At 37.4% G+C, this 16929-nt stretch overlaps 2 protein-coding genes across 3 annotated transcripts; both read left to right on the top strand.

Annotated features, from left to right (window-relative positions):
• Positions 1-8321: 8321 nt before the first annotated feature.
• On the top strand, positions 8322-14671 carry LOC147549532 (protein SKU5 SIMILAR 14-like). 2 transcript variants are annotated; one of them, XM_086667491.1, is made up of 7 exons: positions 8322-8776; positions 8878-8987; positions 12199-12469; positions 12756-12858; positions 12953-13298; positions 13681-14046; positions 14155-14671. In XM_086667491.1, exons 1-7 carry the CDS (start codon positions 8636-8638, stop codon positions 14444-14446), a joined length of 1629 nt encoding a protein of 542 aa, XP_086523617.1. In that variant the 5' UTR covers positions 8322-8635; the 3' UTR covers positions 14447-14671. The 2 variants fall into 2 exon arrangements, with proteins under 2 accessions (XP_086523617.1, XP_086523618.1); XM_086667492.1 differs by lacking the exon at positions 14155-14671 and having other exon boundaries at positions 8402-8776; positions 13681-14050.
• Positions 14672-14815: 144 nt separating this feature from the next.
• LOC147549531 (uncharacterized) lies at positions 14816-15661 on the top strand. The gene has a single exon (XM_086667494.1). The coding sequence runs from the start codon at positions 14939-14941 to the stop codon at positions 15530-15532; it is 594 nt and encodes a 197-aa protein (XP_086523620.1). The 5' UTR covers positions 14816-14938; the 3' UTR covers positions 15533-15661.
• The last annotated feature ends 1268 nt before the right edge of the window (positions 15662-16929 follow it).

The raw sequence follows: 16929 nt of genomic DNA, 5'->3' as shown, positions 1-16929 counted from the left end.
TATATTGAATAATGTGGGAAAACTAATGTTTTTCAAAAACGATAACGAGTTTTAAAACTTTGCCATTTCTTTTATGTAGTTCAAAGATGACAAAAGATATTTTCAACTTCCGCTCACTTCTCGACAAGGAGAAGCTGAATGAGCACAACTTCCTTGACTGGGAAAGGAACCTAGGAATAGTTCTCAGGATGGAAGGAAAGCAACATGTACTAGAAACTCCAATTCCTGTATTGGATGATAATTCGACTAAAGAAGAGATAGATGAAGAAAGGAGTGTGCGGAAAAAGGCAGAGCCTGTAACTTGCTTAATGCTAGCAACCATGGAACCGACTCTGCAAGAGCAGTTCATAGACATGGATGCTTACTCCATGATGCGACAACTTCGGGAAATGTTCCAGAAACAGTCGAGATTGGAGAGGTTTGAAACCTCTAAAGCAATTATGGACATGCGCCTTGAAAAGGGAAAACCAGTTGGGCCTCATGTTCGCCAAATGATCAGGCTCATAGGCAAGCTGGCTAAACTAGGTTTCCCTTATAGCCAACAAACGGCTACCGACACTATCCTTCACTCCCTCCATAGTGGTTTTAATCAGTTTAAGATGAACTACAACATGAATGGATGGGATAAAACGTTGGAGGAACTTCATTCTATGCTTCTAACAGCCGAAAAGGACGTCGCTATAGTGGAGACTAAGAAGGACGTTCTTATGGTACAAAAGGACAAAGGGTTCAAGAAAGGTGGAAAACAGAAGAAGAAAACCGCGTCAAAAGGTAAAAGCAAACGAATTGCCAAACCTAAAGACAAAGGTCCTCCTCCTGACACCAAATGTTTCTACTGTGATGGCAAGGGCCACTGGAAAAGAAACTGCCCTAAGTTCTTGGAGGACAAAAAGAATGGAACAGTAGCTTCCAATTCAGGTATAAACAGTTAACTTATCAAATACTGAAAATTCCCAAACCTTGGTATATGATACCTAAAATTGCCCTTTCATTGTGAATGTACAGGCGCAGCTGGGAACTGAGTATTTGGCTAAGGAAGACAAGATCCAAGAGGGAGCAGAAGCCTCGACTGCTAAGGATGCTGAAAGGGATCGAAGTCTACTTTAGGCACTATTCTAGATTAATCGTTTTCTAGTTTTTTAACATCATCTCTGTACTAAGTATTATGGAGAATCAATAAAGAACTTTATTTCTAAATTGAGATGTTAATAAGTGCTAAATTTAACAAACTATACCAAAAGATTCTAAAATTGGTCAAAAACCTATAAGATAGGTTCATCCCAATCGGAAAGGGATGAGGACAACAAGTCCACTATAACCAAAACATGAATCAAACTGACAAGAAAGAAAGCCTTGAGTCAAAAACAGAGATTGATCTTCAAACGTACTTCTAACCTATCCATATTTGGAGTGTCCAAAAGGATTAAGATGAAGAACACGAATCAAACTCTATCCTCCAAAATCCATTTAGTCTAGACATAGCTTCTCACAAAACTACCAAAATTCCGTCTAACAGCTAAGCTTGTAAAAGCATTACAAAACTAGCTAATATCTGACGCAATTTCTTTTAAAAGAAATTTGGGCTTCTTCCACAACCAATCAAGAGAACAAAGTGTTTGTTGCTCATGATAGTATTCTTCTAATAATTAGCACACCTGGTCGTCTGGGAGAAAAACACTAATTATTACAAGAATAAGTGGGAGAAAAGTACAAGTCGATTTAATTCGATCATGAGAAAAATCATGGAGGGTCATGAAGAACAATCATGAAACTTGTACACGACGATTAAAGTCGACCAAGAGCAACAAACTGCGGCTCCTCGGAAAAGGAAAGGTTAAAGACATGATCTTATAAACCCACCGCACAAAAGCGAATGTCATTCGCCGGAGAACTCTCAAAACAAGTGAAAGTGTCTCTAAAGGAATATCTTAAAGTAATTGAGAAAATTCCAAATTGTTGTTCAAAAGCCCTAAAAGGTCAAATCTCAAAGACACAGAAAATAAAGGTTATTTCTGAAGAGATAAAAGACCTGCGCAGAAACGGAAACTGACTCTAGATTTTGGCTAGAACCCAAAATCATCGTGGAATCCATATCTCGTCAAGACATGAAGCTTGATAATTTAAGTCAACAAAAGACCTAAATTGGTTTTCCAAAATAGAAAACTGAGAAGGATGGAAACATTCGTGTTTCCCGAAACGAGACAAGAAGAATAAAGATTCTTCCAATCAAGTTATGTTCACAAGCATGCTTCAGAAATCTATCGACGGATTAAAAGCACGCAAGAGTTAGAATCTTCGATTCAAAAGGCAATCAGAGAAATTTGATTCCTGAAGAATGAAGAAAATCTTGAATCACGAGTTTCAAGAAGGTAAGTGGGAGTAAACAAACCTTCCGGGTCCGTATGCAGAGTACATACAAAAGATTGAGTACGACATAAGGTGTTGTATAACAGTAACGAACTGACTCAATAAAGGACCACACACAAAAGGATAAAATGCCATTTTGGGCATCTGAAGATCTATAAGCATAGATCAAAAGGATGATAGGATTAGAGAGACTCAGTACGCTGAGATGCTTGAGATCCGAAACAGAAAATCTAAGACTCGGAAAGTCTAAAAGAATTTCGACCCAAAAACTCATGACAGAGGGCGTTGCAAAACTCGGAGTCTAAAAGACACCGATGAGCTAGCACGCATGAGAGAGACATTTATGTTCGAAAACATAAAGTCAATCGTGTTGGACATGATTAGCATTTAAACATCCGAATTCGGATTGGAAAACCGAAACACTACTTAGTACATCCTAGAAGGCTAAAGGATGAAGTAGTACAAAGTTGAACATGTCATCGTAGCAAACTTCCAGACATGGAAGGAAAGTAGGCTAAAAGTGTTTTAAGCCGGGAACTGTTGCAAATACTACACAAAGAATTAAAGGCCTTAACTCTAGTAAAGATTACTAGATATTATCAAGGTTGAAGATAGTAATCTTCAAATTAATTGATAATAAGCAAAGTTTAAAACCGACTACCACGGTAGTCAAACTAAACTGTCACCTAAGACATAGTATGAGATTCATACACAGTCTAAGGCATGAGGTATAAATTTTAAACCTCGACAAGTAAAACTGAGTGGGTAAAAGGAGTTTTACGGAAGAGGCTCAGATTTACAACTCTCGTTATCAGAAATAATAAGAATTATTTCACCAGTCGTCTAAACTTGGTTTAGTGTTTAAACGACAGTCCATCGATAATAAAACGTTCCGAATAGGTTTGTCAGATACGTGATCTGATGAATGAAACCCTATTAAGTGAACTTGGAATATTTATTATCAAAAATCCCTGGTCCAGGTCATTGCATGGACAACAATGACTCACGAAGACTAGCATGGGAGTCGATGGGATAACGCAGTTTCATGGGCTATAGGAATAGTATATTCTATTCGACTACGTGGGTGTATAAAAGGTTTATACACTGGATAACCCTCAAATGAGAAGTACATCATTCGTGATGAACGTCAATACTTCTCATAAAGACAATTGGAGAGATTCCTCAAAACATGAGTGCTCCACTCATCTTATGTAAGGAATGCCCGACTTTGGTTCCGTTAAACGCCGCGCCGTAAAAGGAGGTTATAAAGACGGATACTGGGAAGGACAGGATAGACATGAAGTTAAGTGGGAGCGCAAGAATGGATTGTGTCACCCTAATCACATTAGGTACAAAGTGTCTCAAGGCCACTTGATGAGTAGCAACTGAAAATGCGTGGCCGCGCTCAAACGGATTAAAAGTTAATCGTTTGTCTTTTACAGTTGTACTCGGATATCAAGAAAGTCTGAATGATGTGACGTATCAGATGGGATACTAAATTGACACGGGAATCGAGGCATTGCACTTGTTCTAAGTCCAAGTGGGAGTCTGAAGGAGTTGAAGGAGATGTCCTTCGACCAAGGTGACAATGCGAACAATTTGTCGGATAGGACAATTGATGTGGAAGATCATCAAGTCCGATTGATTTAGGGATCGTAGAGTTGTAGCTAGAGACCAACTACGATCGTCGAATTACGAAGTAATTCGCGGCTAACTTCGATCGGATCCTACAACGGGTTACACATAAGAGTGACAAATTGATCAAGGATATGACTAGTGGGAGTGAGATATAATCATGGGAGTGTCCCATAAACATATCTCATAGGCCTAAAAAGGAATTAGGCAAAGATAGTACAAAAAGGCCAAAAACAGGGTTTTTGGGCCTAGACCGGTTCGGGTACTTCTATGACTCGGATTGGGCTGAATTTTGGAGGGTTAGTTGCTGATATAATAAACATTATATCTGCCAATTTTCGTGGTGTTTGGGCACCTCCTCCTTAGGGAATTGAGAAAATATCAATAGTTGCTATTTTCGACTATTTCCCTAAATCTTATTCTAAAGGGTGTTTTAGGAAACCTAAAAGGAGGTGGATTCTTATTAGGGTTCTATATAAACACTCTTAGGGCAGAGAATAAGGTGTGGAATTTCTCTCTAAGCTTTCTTACTCTACCACATCAAGTAGAGAGGAGAAAGTGAGCTAATTCCCATTACTATCAATCTAGTCAAAGAAGAAGGTGTTCTTCTTTTCCAACCACCATTGGTGTGCTAGCTATACAACAAGGTGGGAGATCAAATTGATTGCTCGTGTCCCAAGTAGAGGAGCTACACTTGAAGCTCTTGGTCTTCTTCAATCAATTCAACTAGTTCGAGGGAAAAGCGATTAAGGTAATCTACTATCTCCATTAGATTAATTACTAGTTTTGCATGTGATCCTGGGAATACTAGTGTAGACATTAGATGTCATATTTCCGCTATAAACACTAGTAGAAGGGTGTAAATCCCTACACTAGGTTCTGAGAATAAAGAGTTTTTGGTCGAGGAGAAATCTGTTTTAGAGAGAATAACAAGGTTATACGTATATATGGAAGGATAAACTGGGAAATAAGGGAAAGTTTTCTGGCCTCGAGATGGAAAGAAGAGTTTCGAGTCCTTATTAGGGTTTGATGTAAAGGGTTTTTAAAATTTTGAGTTTTTTTTGGAGTTATTTCCTTTTGGCCCCCTACTTTGTGACCAGCTTCCTTCTTGACCCCATATTTTTCATAAATTCAAATTTGACCCCATTTTTCAAGTAAATGCCATAACTACCCTTCCTAAATTCAAAATAAAATATTAAAAAAGAGATATTTCCACCTCACCTCTCTCTCTCTCTTCTCCGACGAAGGTCGCCGGTTGAAAACTTTTCCAGCACCACCTTCAAACATAAAAAAAGATCTCCTCTGCCTCTCTGTAAATACTCCGGCGGAGAGAAACCCCTTTGCCGGAGTATTTAGAGAGAGAGAGAGAGAGATGAGAGTTTTTTTTTCTTTATGTTTGAAGGACGCCGACCGGAATTTTTTTTCGACCGGCGACATTCGTCAGAGAAGAGAGAGGTGGGGTGGATATATCTCTTTTTTTAATATTTTTATTTTGAAATCAGGAAGGGTAGTTATGGCATTTACTTGAAAATAGGGAGCAAATTTGAATTTATAAAAAAATAGGGGGCCAAGAAGGAAGCTGGTCACAAATTAGGGGGCTAAAAAGGAAATAACTCTTTTTTTTTATATAATAATAATTCTGGGTGGGTTTAATTCACGATTTGGGCCCATTTGTAAAATTTCTTATTAAAACCTAACAAAAATTAGGTTCGGTCTGATTACTCTTGTATCGTCTCAATTTGTGGGTCTCAAGAGAGGAAAGCCTGGTAAAATGAAGGGCAGCCCTAGGAATCACATTCCATTTTCGCGCACCAAACATGGCCTTATTTCCTGCCTGTAGTTTTATCAGTTGTTTTGGGATAACAAAATAGTTTAATTAAAATGCAAAAATATTCTTGTCCTTGAACTCTGATGGTGTTGATGCTATATTTTTTTTTACTTGTATTAAATTTTATGTTGTTTTTTTTTGTTATTTTATTTTATGTTGTTGAACTTGTTAGTTGGATTATTTTAATGGGATAGATGAAAAAATGTTGAGCAGGAGAGGGTTTCTTTTCTAAAGCTGTGCATGTGATCATGTGATCATCTAGGACAACTTTAAAGGACATATACTAATGCTTTTGGATTTTTGCCATCCTCTCTGTACTTTTCACCTTTCCAATGGACCTTTTTTGTTTAAGGGATCTTCTAGATATATAATTTATGAGCTAAATAATGTTTATTATATAAGGATTTGTCGATGGAAAAATATGATAGTAGTTTATGAAAAGGATAGTGAACATGCATGGCTAATGCCTAATGGTTCCTAAAAGACACTCCAACGCTCGAGTCTGTTAGAGTAAAAATCAGATCTCTTTTCAGGACCTACCTCTGCCGTTTATATAACCTTCCATGGTTGTGGTGAATGACCGACTCAAAAAGGCTACGTGGCAGTGTCATTAATAGAATCTCTCTGCTCGTATCTCGTGGTGGACATGGTGGTCGTGAAGTGAAGAAGATAAGTAATGTAGATATATGGGTGTGTTAATGAGAAATGGGAGGAGTTTCTAATAGCTTCATATATGGGTGTCCTAAACCATTTTAAATATCTCAGAACACCCTCCCTTGAGTAGAGAAATTTCAAATGCACTCAGCCATTTTTGTTATATACACTCACATCTAAGGTAATTTCAGGGGCGGCCCGTGACTAAAGCCACCAAAGCGGTCGCTTTGGGCCCCAAATAATCAAGGGCCTCATGTTTCCTATTTCGTATGTAACTTTCGAAAAACTAATTAAAGTTTAAACTAATTTCATAGATAATTTAAGGCATAGCTTAGTGGTAAAGAGGTTAAATCTTGGATAAAAGGTCAAGGGTTCAATTCCTACCCCAAACATTGTTTAAATTTTAATTTTGCTTGGGGCCTCCGATATACTTGGGCCGGCCCTAGGTAATTTTTGTTTAAGTCAAAGGAGATGTAAGTGTGGCAGGTAGAAATGATAAGTGTATATAACATTTCTGCATTGAGCTCGTTTTTGCCCGGTGATTATATGTCGCAATCCCATGATCCAACTTAATGCAACCGGACAATAATGAAAACAATGATGTGATTCAATATAATTTTACCTGAAAGAGAAATGTCATGTTAGGACAGTACTTACAATATTGTTTTGTCTTAATATTAACACCACGTGAACCAGCATCTCAATAGGACAATAGGTAAACCCGTGAATGAGGTCAACCTTTCTTTAAGATAATGTCCTGCAATAGTAATTATATTACCATCCTGATAGAACGTCCAACCCTCTTCCGCTGAATCTCGGTTAGGTAACGTGGTGAAAATTTTGAGGTGAATCAGTCTCAAGACTCGAATCACAAATCTCTATTGTCCTAGATGAATATACAACCAACTGGGCTACAAACTAGTGTGAAAAAGAAAGTAACTTGTTTGTAATTTTCTATCAACAATGTAATAAATTTGAAGAGATATATTTTCGTTGTTTGATTACAATCATGTCATATTAAAAGTGTGATTCCGTTAACTAGAATAAAACCTTGTGAGCTATACTCCTCTTTTTAACTGAGGGAGGAATAACTTTGGTTTAACTAGTATAAATAAACACAATTTATGTGATACAATTTTAGGTACACTCGAGATGCAGAGAAAAATGTGACAAAAAAGAGTTACATGTTAAGTTTGCATCCATCTCATTCAAAATCAATTGAAAATGAATGGATATGATTAAATATATATTATTGTTATGCGAATATCCTTGACCAATATAAAGACGTTCTTATTTTGAGCTCAAACTTTGTTTTTTTTGTTAAACGCTGCAGAATATATGTGTCATTCAGCCCATTACAAGTAAGTTTTGGATATTGAGTTCAAAACAAATTCTTAACTATCTTTTTACTCAAAAGCTCACCGACACAGTACGTACCTAAATTCAAACGAAAGAGAAAAACACAATCAACAACTACGCTATGCTAGAAAAATTAAATCGAAATTTAGTTGGAATCCATCTTAGATGGCTAGATTTTCGCCTAAGCCTTCAAGAAAGAGAATATTTGGATGAAATTCAATTTTGATGTTCGATTATTACCAGATTTTTAGGGGGAGTAACATTTATGAAAAACAATAGATGTTGTGGTAGCGCTCCTTTGGTTAGTCGTAGATACGTGGTGAATAATAAAAATTTTCATTGTAAAATAACCTTATGCCCGACCGCGCTCCCAATAGAGTTCTGGTCTGAGTACGTGGCCAAACAAAATTTAGTGAAAGAAAAACCATAGTTTTATCTCATTAAATCTTGTCCAACCACGTATCCGGGCCCGGAGAGTACTCCCAGACAGTGCTCTAAGGGTTGTTTTTCATTAGAGAGAGAAGGGTAAAAGTTGGAAGATAGTTTCGTGGCAGTAGGTTTCTAAGGTGTAAAATCTGCTGGAGTACTGTATCAAAACTAGTATGCCATACACAACTCCACCTGCAAGTCAGTGGCCACTTCACTTACAAAAAGCCTGTCAAGTGTAATAATCAGATCAAGATTTGATCACTTTCTTCTTCCTGCTCTCAATCTCACTATACACTAGTAGAGAGATAGAGTAGAGAGAGAATACAAAAAAGGAAACAGAGTTGTAGAGATAAGAAAGAGAAAATGAGAGAGAAAAGGGTGTTTTCTTCATTACTTTTCTCTTTGTTGTTTCTTATTTCTTATGTGAGTAGTGAAGATCCTTACAGATTCTTTACATGGACGGTCACTTATGGAGATATTTATCCTATGGGTGTTAAACAAAAGGTAATCAATCAATCAATCAAACAAATCTAGCTAGAGAGAGAAAGTTTTTTTTTTTTGTTACATCTCTTCTTTATATTTGTGATTTGATCTTGTATTTGCAGGGGATATTAATAAATGGGCAATTTCCTGGACCAAGAATTGAAGCTGTGACAAATGATAATTTGATTATAAGTGTTTTCAACCACTTGAATGAACCTTTCCTCATCTCATGGTAAACTATATATCCATTAAACCATTTCATTTTTAACTCTTTCAGTTTAATAGTATTTTTACCACTTCTTTTTTTGTGTAATTTAATTTACTAGTTTTAGAAGAAGATATAAGTGATGACTTTAGTTTAATTGGTAATGGTAAACTTCTAGTTGAATAAAAGCTCAAACCGAATTTTCGTATCTCTTAATCTAACAATGATAAGTAACCTTCCGCCCTACCTTTTATCTTATCTCATTTTCTAACGCGTGGACAATTTGACATAGAGCGAATAAGATGATTTTGAAGACAATCTCATAAATTTCTCCTCTATTCTAACATGTACTGATGTACGTATGAAATGAGGTAAGATAGGAGGTAAGGTGGGAGGATATCTTTATCATTATAAAAAAAAGGTTTGTTCATGTGAAATCTCCGAATATGACCAACTCAATATTTTGGCCCCTAAGACTGTCCCATATGTTTTTCTTAAGTACCCTAGCTAATTCTTTTGTTAACCAAAACTTAATTTTGCTCCTTATTCAATTTCGTCTTTCAAGTTTTTTCCAATTTCTCACATTTTTTGTGTTTCTCCTTTCTATTTTCTCATTCTTTCCTATATTAAGCGATCTATGTTCAAAACTTCGTCTATGGAAACAAAAGTCTGACTAGTCAACCCTGACCAAAAGAGAGGGGGGAGGAACCCCTTTCTTTGTGTAAGTATACAAAACGAATTTAAACGGATTATCGCTTATATTTACCTGCAGATCTAAGAGAGGGAAAGAAAAATGGCGAAGTTGGAATATAAAGATAAAGTTAACTTTTAGCTTACACAACTGTTAGCCAGGAAGCTAAAAAGCGTGCTAGACAATTTGAGAGACTGAAATTATTAGTCGGTCTCCTCTAGAGAGCCAAATAGGAATTAACCCAAAAGAGAAAGTAGAGAAAATTTTCCTAACATATTAAAATATGATTGTTGTTATAGGGTTGTGAAGATCACTATGGAACTAGGCTACCGTTGTTAGCGCTGCTACTGTCTTTCGACACGTCAGAACCTCACTACTTTAGAACGCGTCATTAATTAGAAAATAATGCTCAGTTTCCTATAAGTAAGCGGTATCACACTTCTTCTCTCACTAGTGTGAGTTAATTTACAACACACTCTCCTAAGACCACATTAAAATAGAGATTATCGTGTTAATAACGTGTTACAGGATTGAAAGACCAACCTACTGAACTAATATCGATATTGTTTGCTTTAGTACTTGAAGCCCCATAGATTTGAAATGCGTCGCTAGCAAAATGGTGCTTAATCTCTTATAAAGAACACCAAACTTCGCCTCCCACCAATAAAATTTGGTATATAATGCTATCTATTGTAAAGAAATGAATGGTGGAAGAGGAAGTGTGGTGTCCTTTATAAGGGCTTAAACACACTTTTTTTCAGTGATGTGTTTTAAAAGTCGTAAGACGCCAAAGTACCAAAAAGACTGTATCCTAGCAGTCCAGATGGTTAATAAACACAATATATATATATATATATATATATATATATATATATATATATATATAATACGTTATCAACACGATAATCTCTACTATGATGTGGTCTGAGTAGGTTGTGTTGTAAAACAATCTCACATCAGTGGGAGACGAAGTAGGTTGTGTTGTAAAACAATCTCTACTATGATGTGGTCTGAATAGGTTTAAGGTTTACATGGAAATGAGTTTATATGTGTTCTAGGAGAGTAGCATAAACCTTGCAACAAGAAAAAAAAAGTATGAACACATCAAATGCCACATCATGTGGTCAGATAAGGTGGTCTAGGTTTAAGGTAATAGTTCTATCTAGTGATTGTTGTCGAGATACGTGTGTAAACACATGATATAAGAGACGAATCGAAATGAGGAGATCCGACGATCAAGACTATTCCAAGATATGTGAAGATCAAGAATATTCAGTTTCATATATTTAGAATATTTCTTGTAATATATCTAATATTATTATTAGATATATTTTATATTGTTTCTTAGTTTAGTTAGGAGAAACTAGGAAACCGTGACCCTAATTTCTCTATAAATAAGAAACAAAAAGGCTACACAACCCACCTCTAGGGACTCCCACTTGAACCGCATGTGAGAGAAACAAGAGTTTCTCTCTCATCTCACATGTTTAGTCACGTGGAGAGAGAAACAAGGGTTTCTCTCACATGCGGTTCAAGTGGGAGTCCCTGGAGGTGGGCTGAGTGTACTTTTTGAATAAGAAAAAGTTCTAAGGATTAAATTATTCGATTACTAATCAATCATTGTAACGAATGACCAAAATTGTGGTTAATAAAGTATGTAGCCATTCTGGCTTTCTCCGAGGATGTAGGTCGTGAACGTCCGACTGAACCTCGTTAAATATGGTGTCCTTTATTTATGTTCATCTATCTCCAATTATCACATTATATTGAATTTCTACAATTGCCAATGTGATGTGTTGGCCTAGAAATGGCCGGACATTGCCAAAAGGGTAAGCTGGACTAAGTTCCAGCCTCACCAACCCATTAGGCTCCGGTTATGTTTGGCACAAATCCGCACACCCAAGACCAACATAAGAATTGCAAGTGCCAATTCGACTCGATAGTCCTTTCACATCGAAGGGTCTTCTACAACACCCATCGATTTCTCATAAGCTCTTTTAATCTTCTACAACAAATGGTCTTCTACTCTCTTTAATTTTTCCAAAACAGTAACAAAACCCCGCAATAAAAAAGAACGAATTTATGCACTTACGTAGGATGAAGTCGAAGAAGTTAAGCTAAGGTATCAATCACCTTTTGTAATGTGGTGAATTAGTGATTAGTTAATCTACTTTTGTCCGTAGATGACAAAATTTATTGCTTCCTTAGAACCACAATTTCGACTTGATGTTTGAGCAAAATCAGACTCATAAAAACAGAAAAGTTAAGCACAAATGTCAACAATAGATGGGATCCCCTTGTTCTTTGAAGAGGTGCACTTTTGGGAGATGGCCAATTGAGTCCCATGCTTTCCCATAAACATTCATTGGCTTCGACTAGCTCAACTAACTCTTCATTGCTTATTACCAAACTCCGAGAGAAACTTTCGATGTTAGATGGGATTACTGATAGCTGCTTGGTGCATAAAACTAGAATAAAAATAAAAAATGATGGTACGAAAATTTGATCATTTTTGTTGAACTATTGTTGCTTGTGATTCTTGTGCAGGAATGGCTTACAGCACAGGAGAAATTCATGGCAGGACGGTACCTTAGGAACTAACTGTCCGATTCCACCACGCAAAAACTTCACTTATGTTCTTCAAGTGAAGGATCAAATTGGTAGCTTCTTTTACTTCCCATCGGTTGGTCTCCACAAGGCTTCAGGAGGGTTTGGTGGTATCGCCATTTGGAGTCGACCAAGAATTCCTGTTCCATTTCCTTCACCTGCTGGTGATTTCACTGTATTGGCTGGTGACTGGTACAAGAGAAGTCATACTGTAAGTAGGCCAGATAATCCAAAAAGAGTATGCTATAATTTCAACTCATAAGAGGCCAGTAAACCCTTACTTCCAAAATATCTAAGATCATTTAGACAACTTCTGTAAGTCTTAACAACCAATGGATTATTGGCAGCAGAGGTGTTATTCATTTTAGGATGACAGAGATGAATCATGAATGTCGTTTTCAAAATATCTACGATCATTTAGACCACTTTATAAACATAATATTTGGTATCTTTATAGCAGAGGAATTGATTCATGGAACTCTTGTTTGTGTTTACAGTATTTGAGGACTATCTTAGATAGAGGCCACAACCTTCCCTTTCCCGACGGGCTTCTCATCAATGGCCGTGGATGGAATGGGTACACATTCACAGTCGATCAAGGTAATTATAAATGAATTTCGACGTCTTATCCTTATTAGACGTTTATATCATTCTAGTTTCTTACATTTTCTCATTGATGTAACTTATTCGACAGGTAAGACGTATCGGTTTAGAATATCAAATGTTGGGCTCACAACATCAATCAACTTTAGAATTCAAGGACATAAATTGAAGCTAATAGAGGCGGAAGGGTCTCATACTATCCAAAACACCTATTCTTCACTTGACATTCATCTAGGACAGTCATATTCTGTCTTGGTCACGGCGGATCAGCCTGCAATGGATTATTATGTTGTTACTTCCACGCGATTCACTAGTCCTGTTCTCACAACTACCGCAGTTTTGCACTACAGCAATTCATTTAGAAGTGTTTCTGGTCCTATTCCTGGTGGACCTACCATTCAGATTGATTGGTCGCTCAACCAGGCTAGATCTATCAGGTACTTTTCTTAAACTTCATTACCTAAGCAATTACTCAATATGTCGAACAAATACGATTAGATTAATTCTCGTATATAGTTATGGAAAAATAATAATATCAAGACGGTAGTTGTTATCATCCAACAAGGCCAGAGTAGCACATCAATTCTGCATATCAAAATTTTACATTTATAATCGGACTTGTAATAGGTACAGGCCCAACCTAAGAATTTACATGGAGCACGACTTATTTAAAAACTTTTCTTTGAGGATGGGTTGACGTGGGCCATTTATTGTAGTGGCAAATATGTTTGAGCTCTTGGCCTAACCCGGGTATAGCCCGGGCTATCCTACTCATAGTTCTGTCTCTAATGTATTTGTTCATTATCTTCGAATTATCAGGTGGAATCTGACAGCGAGTGGGCCTAGACCAAATCCCCAAGGTTCTTACCATTACGGGTTAATAACACCAGCCCGTACGATCAGGCTCGCAAACAATGCTCCTGTAATCAATGGTAAGCAGAGGTATGCTGTCAATAGTGTGTCCCACACACAGGCAAGTACACCATTGAAGCTTGCAGATTACTTCAAGATTGGAGGCGTTTTCAACCTTAATACGATTCCCGATCATCCCATTGGAGGTGGTGGTTACCTCCAAACGTCTGTCATGGGTGCCGATTATCGATCTTTTGTAGAAATTGTGTTTGAGAACTGGGAAGATACAGTTCAGTCATTGCATATTGATGGTTACTCGTTTTTCGTAGTCGGGTAAGTTCTATTAGTTTATGGTAACCAAGTTGCAAAATCAAACTTCTTCCTTCCAATATTCTGAACTTAATAGATATTGACTACGTATATCTTTTATGGGATGAGCAGGATGGATGGAGGTTCATGGTCACCGGCAAGTAGACTTGGTTATAATTTGAGAGACACAGTTGCTCGATGCACCACCCAGGTATATCCAAAGTCATGGACTGCGATTTACATGTCATTGGACAATGTAGGAATGTGGAATATAAGGTCGGAGAATTGGGCAAGACAATACTTAGGTCAGCAGTTGTATCTTCGAGTGTACTCTCCTGTAAATTCATGGAGGGATGAATATCCCATCCCAAAGAATGCTCTTCTATGTGGCCAAGCATCGGGACGTCATACTAGACCACTCTAACTCTTTTATTTTCTTCAACATCAAGTCCGTCACGATTGGGTGACAGCCTTCTTTGGTTGCTAGATACTTCATTATTGCTCAACTCGAGCAAGAAATATGCATTATTTTCATTTGATTTCTTCGTTAAATTCGTTTCTTTTTTTCTTTGTTTTGTTTCACACTTGTTCTATTATGGTACTTATAACCTATAATGAATTCAATTGATATATTGGAGGAATTTCCTCACATGAGTTGGCAATTTCAATTTGTTTTGTTTCACTCAAAATAGTTTCCAAAGGAAAGAAAGGACATCTCCAAGAGATGCAAAAAAAAGTCCTCTATTTACAAGTGGGGTCTCATAAAGAGTGGGGCCGGGTAGGGTACTTAGTCAAACTTCAAGTGGATTTCTTTTGAAAAAGAAGGGCTTACAGTTGGATTATTTATACCCAGAGAGACATGGATTGTGGATAGTAATGTGCATGTAATTAAACTTTCTCAACTGTCACCTAACTCATGCAAAAGAGTTTCCTTATCACTCAACTACTATATATTCCCTTTCTCACTTCTCATCAAAATCCACCATACTACTACTATACAACTACTCAAGCCATGACTTCAAAGTTGCTCCTCATTGTGTTTCTTGGCTCTCTTATTTGCACCATTACTAATGCTAGAAGCCTTCTAGGGCAAAAGGGTTCCTTTGAGGAGGAGAAGTTCTTTAATCACCAGAGAGGTATTGGTGGTGGGCTTGGTGGTGGTGGTGGCTTTGGTGGTGGAGGTGGTGGTGGTTTAGGTGGGGGTTCAGGTTTTGGTGGTGGAGCTGGGGCTGGAGCTGGTGGTGGATCAGGATTAGGTGGTGGTCTTGGCGGGGGCGGAGGGTTTGGTGGAGGTGGTGGTGGTGGATTAGGCGGTGGGACTGGATCGGGTTTTGGAGGTGGAGCGGGGTTTGGAGGCGGGTCTGGACTTGGGGGAGGATTAGGAGGTGGTGGAGGAGGAGGAGGTGGTGGTGGTGGTGGAGGAGGTGGGGGTGGACTTGGTGGAGGAGCAGGTGGTGGGTTTGGAGCAGGAGGAGGAGCTGGAGGAGGAATTGGAGGTGGACTTCCTTGATCACACATAACATGATTAATTAACACTTCCAAATATTATGTATGGGTCTTAATTGTAATGAAGAAGATATTGTAATTGTATGCTTTAAGTGTTTCCATGTTTATTTTTGAGTTTTCCCACTTTCTCTAATATTGCACTCTTTTACCACTTGCACGTCTACTTATATATCCCTTCCACCAACCCTCTTCAAGTAAAACTCCCCTGGGGATACGGAGATGATCTTATTAGTCTTCAAGTTGTCATGCGAAAACATTAGTTGTTGGTTTTGGGAAAATTAGGTCAACACATTCAAATCATCAATCATCGAGATCAAGCTCATTCGTAGAAAATGCTTGAGAAATTTCTTAAAGTCTGACAAAATCATGAAATGATATCGTTTTTTCTCGCATCAACCTGACTTACAGTAATTCTGTATGCCTCCATTTTTAATGTTTGTATTTTGTGGTACATCTCGCAGAGGGGTAACATGCATGTCAGCATGTATATGTAAATATTTTGAGAAAAAGTTCAAACCAAGACTCCCCAAAGTCATGAAAAAGTGAATGTGTAATGAGAGGGATTTAGAAAAGAGAATTTTAGTGAAAAATGATTAGTCAATTCTTTTAGTCTTCATTTCCCTATTTTTTTTTTATTTGTTAAGAGGTTCTAATCGCATTAAGAAATTAAAATGTTATTACAGTACAAAGGAACTAAAAAGAAAGGGATTCTACTCTAAGATTCAGATTTGTTCTTCTTCCTCGCCCGCTTCGCGAGCTTGTCCGCTGGCGTATTAAATTTCTTGCTAATGTAATTAAATTTCACTCTATTAATCTGGTTTTTGATTTCATGGATTTTCTTGATGTGAACTCGCGATTGCCAATGAACCTCGTGCTTGGAATTCTGGATATGTCGGATGATATTAATGTTATCACTTTCTATGATGATATCTTTATAGTTATGTTCAGCCGCCCAGAGAAGGCCATTTAGAATAGCGACAGCCTCGCCTTCTTCACTATTTTTGTTCCTGGATATAGACGTATGAGCTTCTATGAAATTTGCTCCAGCGTCATGAATAATTAAACTAGTACCTGTAATTTCATTCACATTAATAAACGATGCATCTACATTAATTTTCAACCAAGAATAATCTGGAGGATTCCATTTAGTTTGTATGGGTTTGTTTTTGTTATTATTTAAAAGCACCTTTTTAGGAAAGTTATAGATCATTTTGATGATATGGGAGAGGTCAGTAATTTCATATTGAAAACAATGATCACATCTAGTTTTCCATATTATCCACAGAATAGTGGATAGCAGGTTCTGATAAGCCGCATCGCTAAATTGAGGGGTGTGTTCCCAAGAAAAAATCCATTCTGTCAAATTCACTATATTCTCTGAGATAATATTAAATAGAACCA

Source organism: Eschscholzia californica, unplaced genomic scaffold (genome assembly GCF_041429995.1).
Source record: "Eschscholzia californica isolate CP2 unplaced genomic scaffold, dmEscCali1.0.p SCAF_3, whole genome shotgun sequence".
Classification (NCBI taxonomy): Eukaryota; Viridiplantae; Streptophyta; class Magnoliopsida; order Ranunculales; family Papaveraceae; genus Eschscholzia; species Eschscholzia californica.
This window is presented reverse-complemented; position numbering and strand designations above follow the sequence as displayed.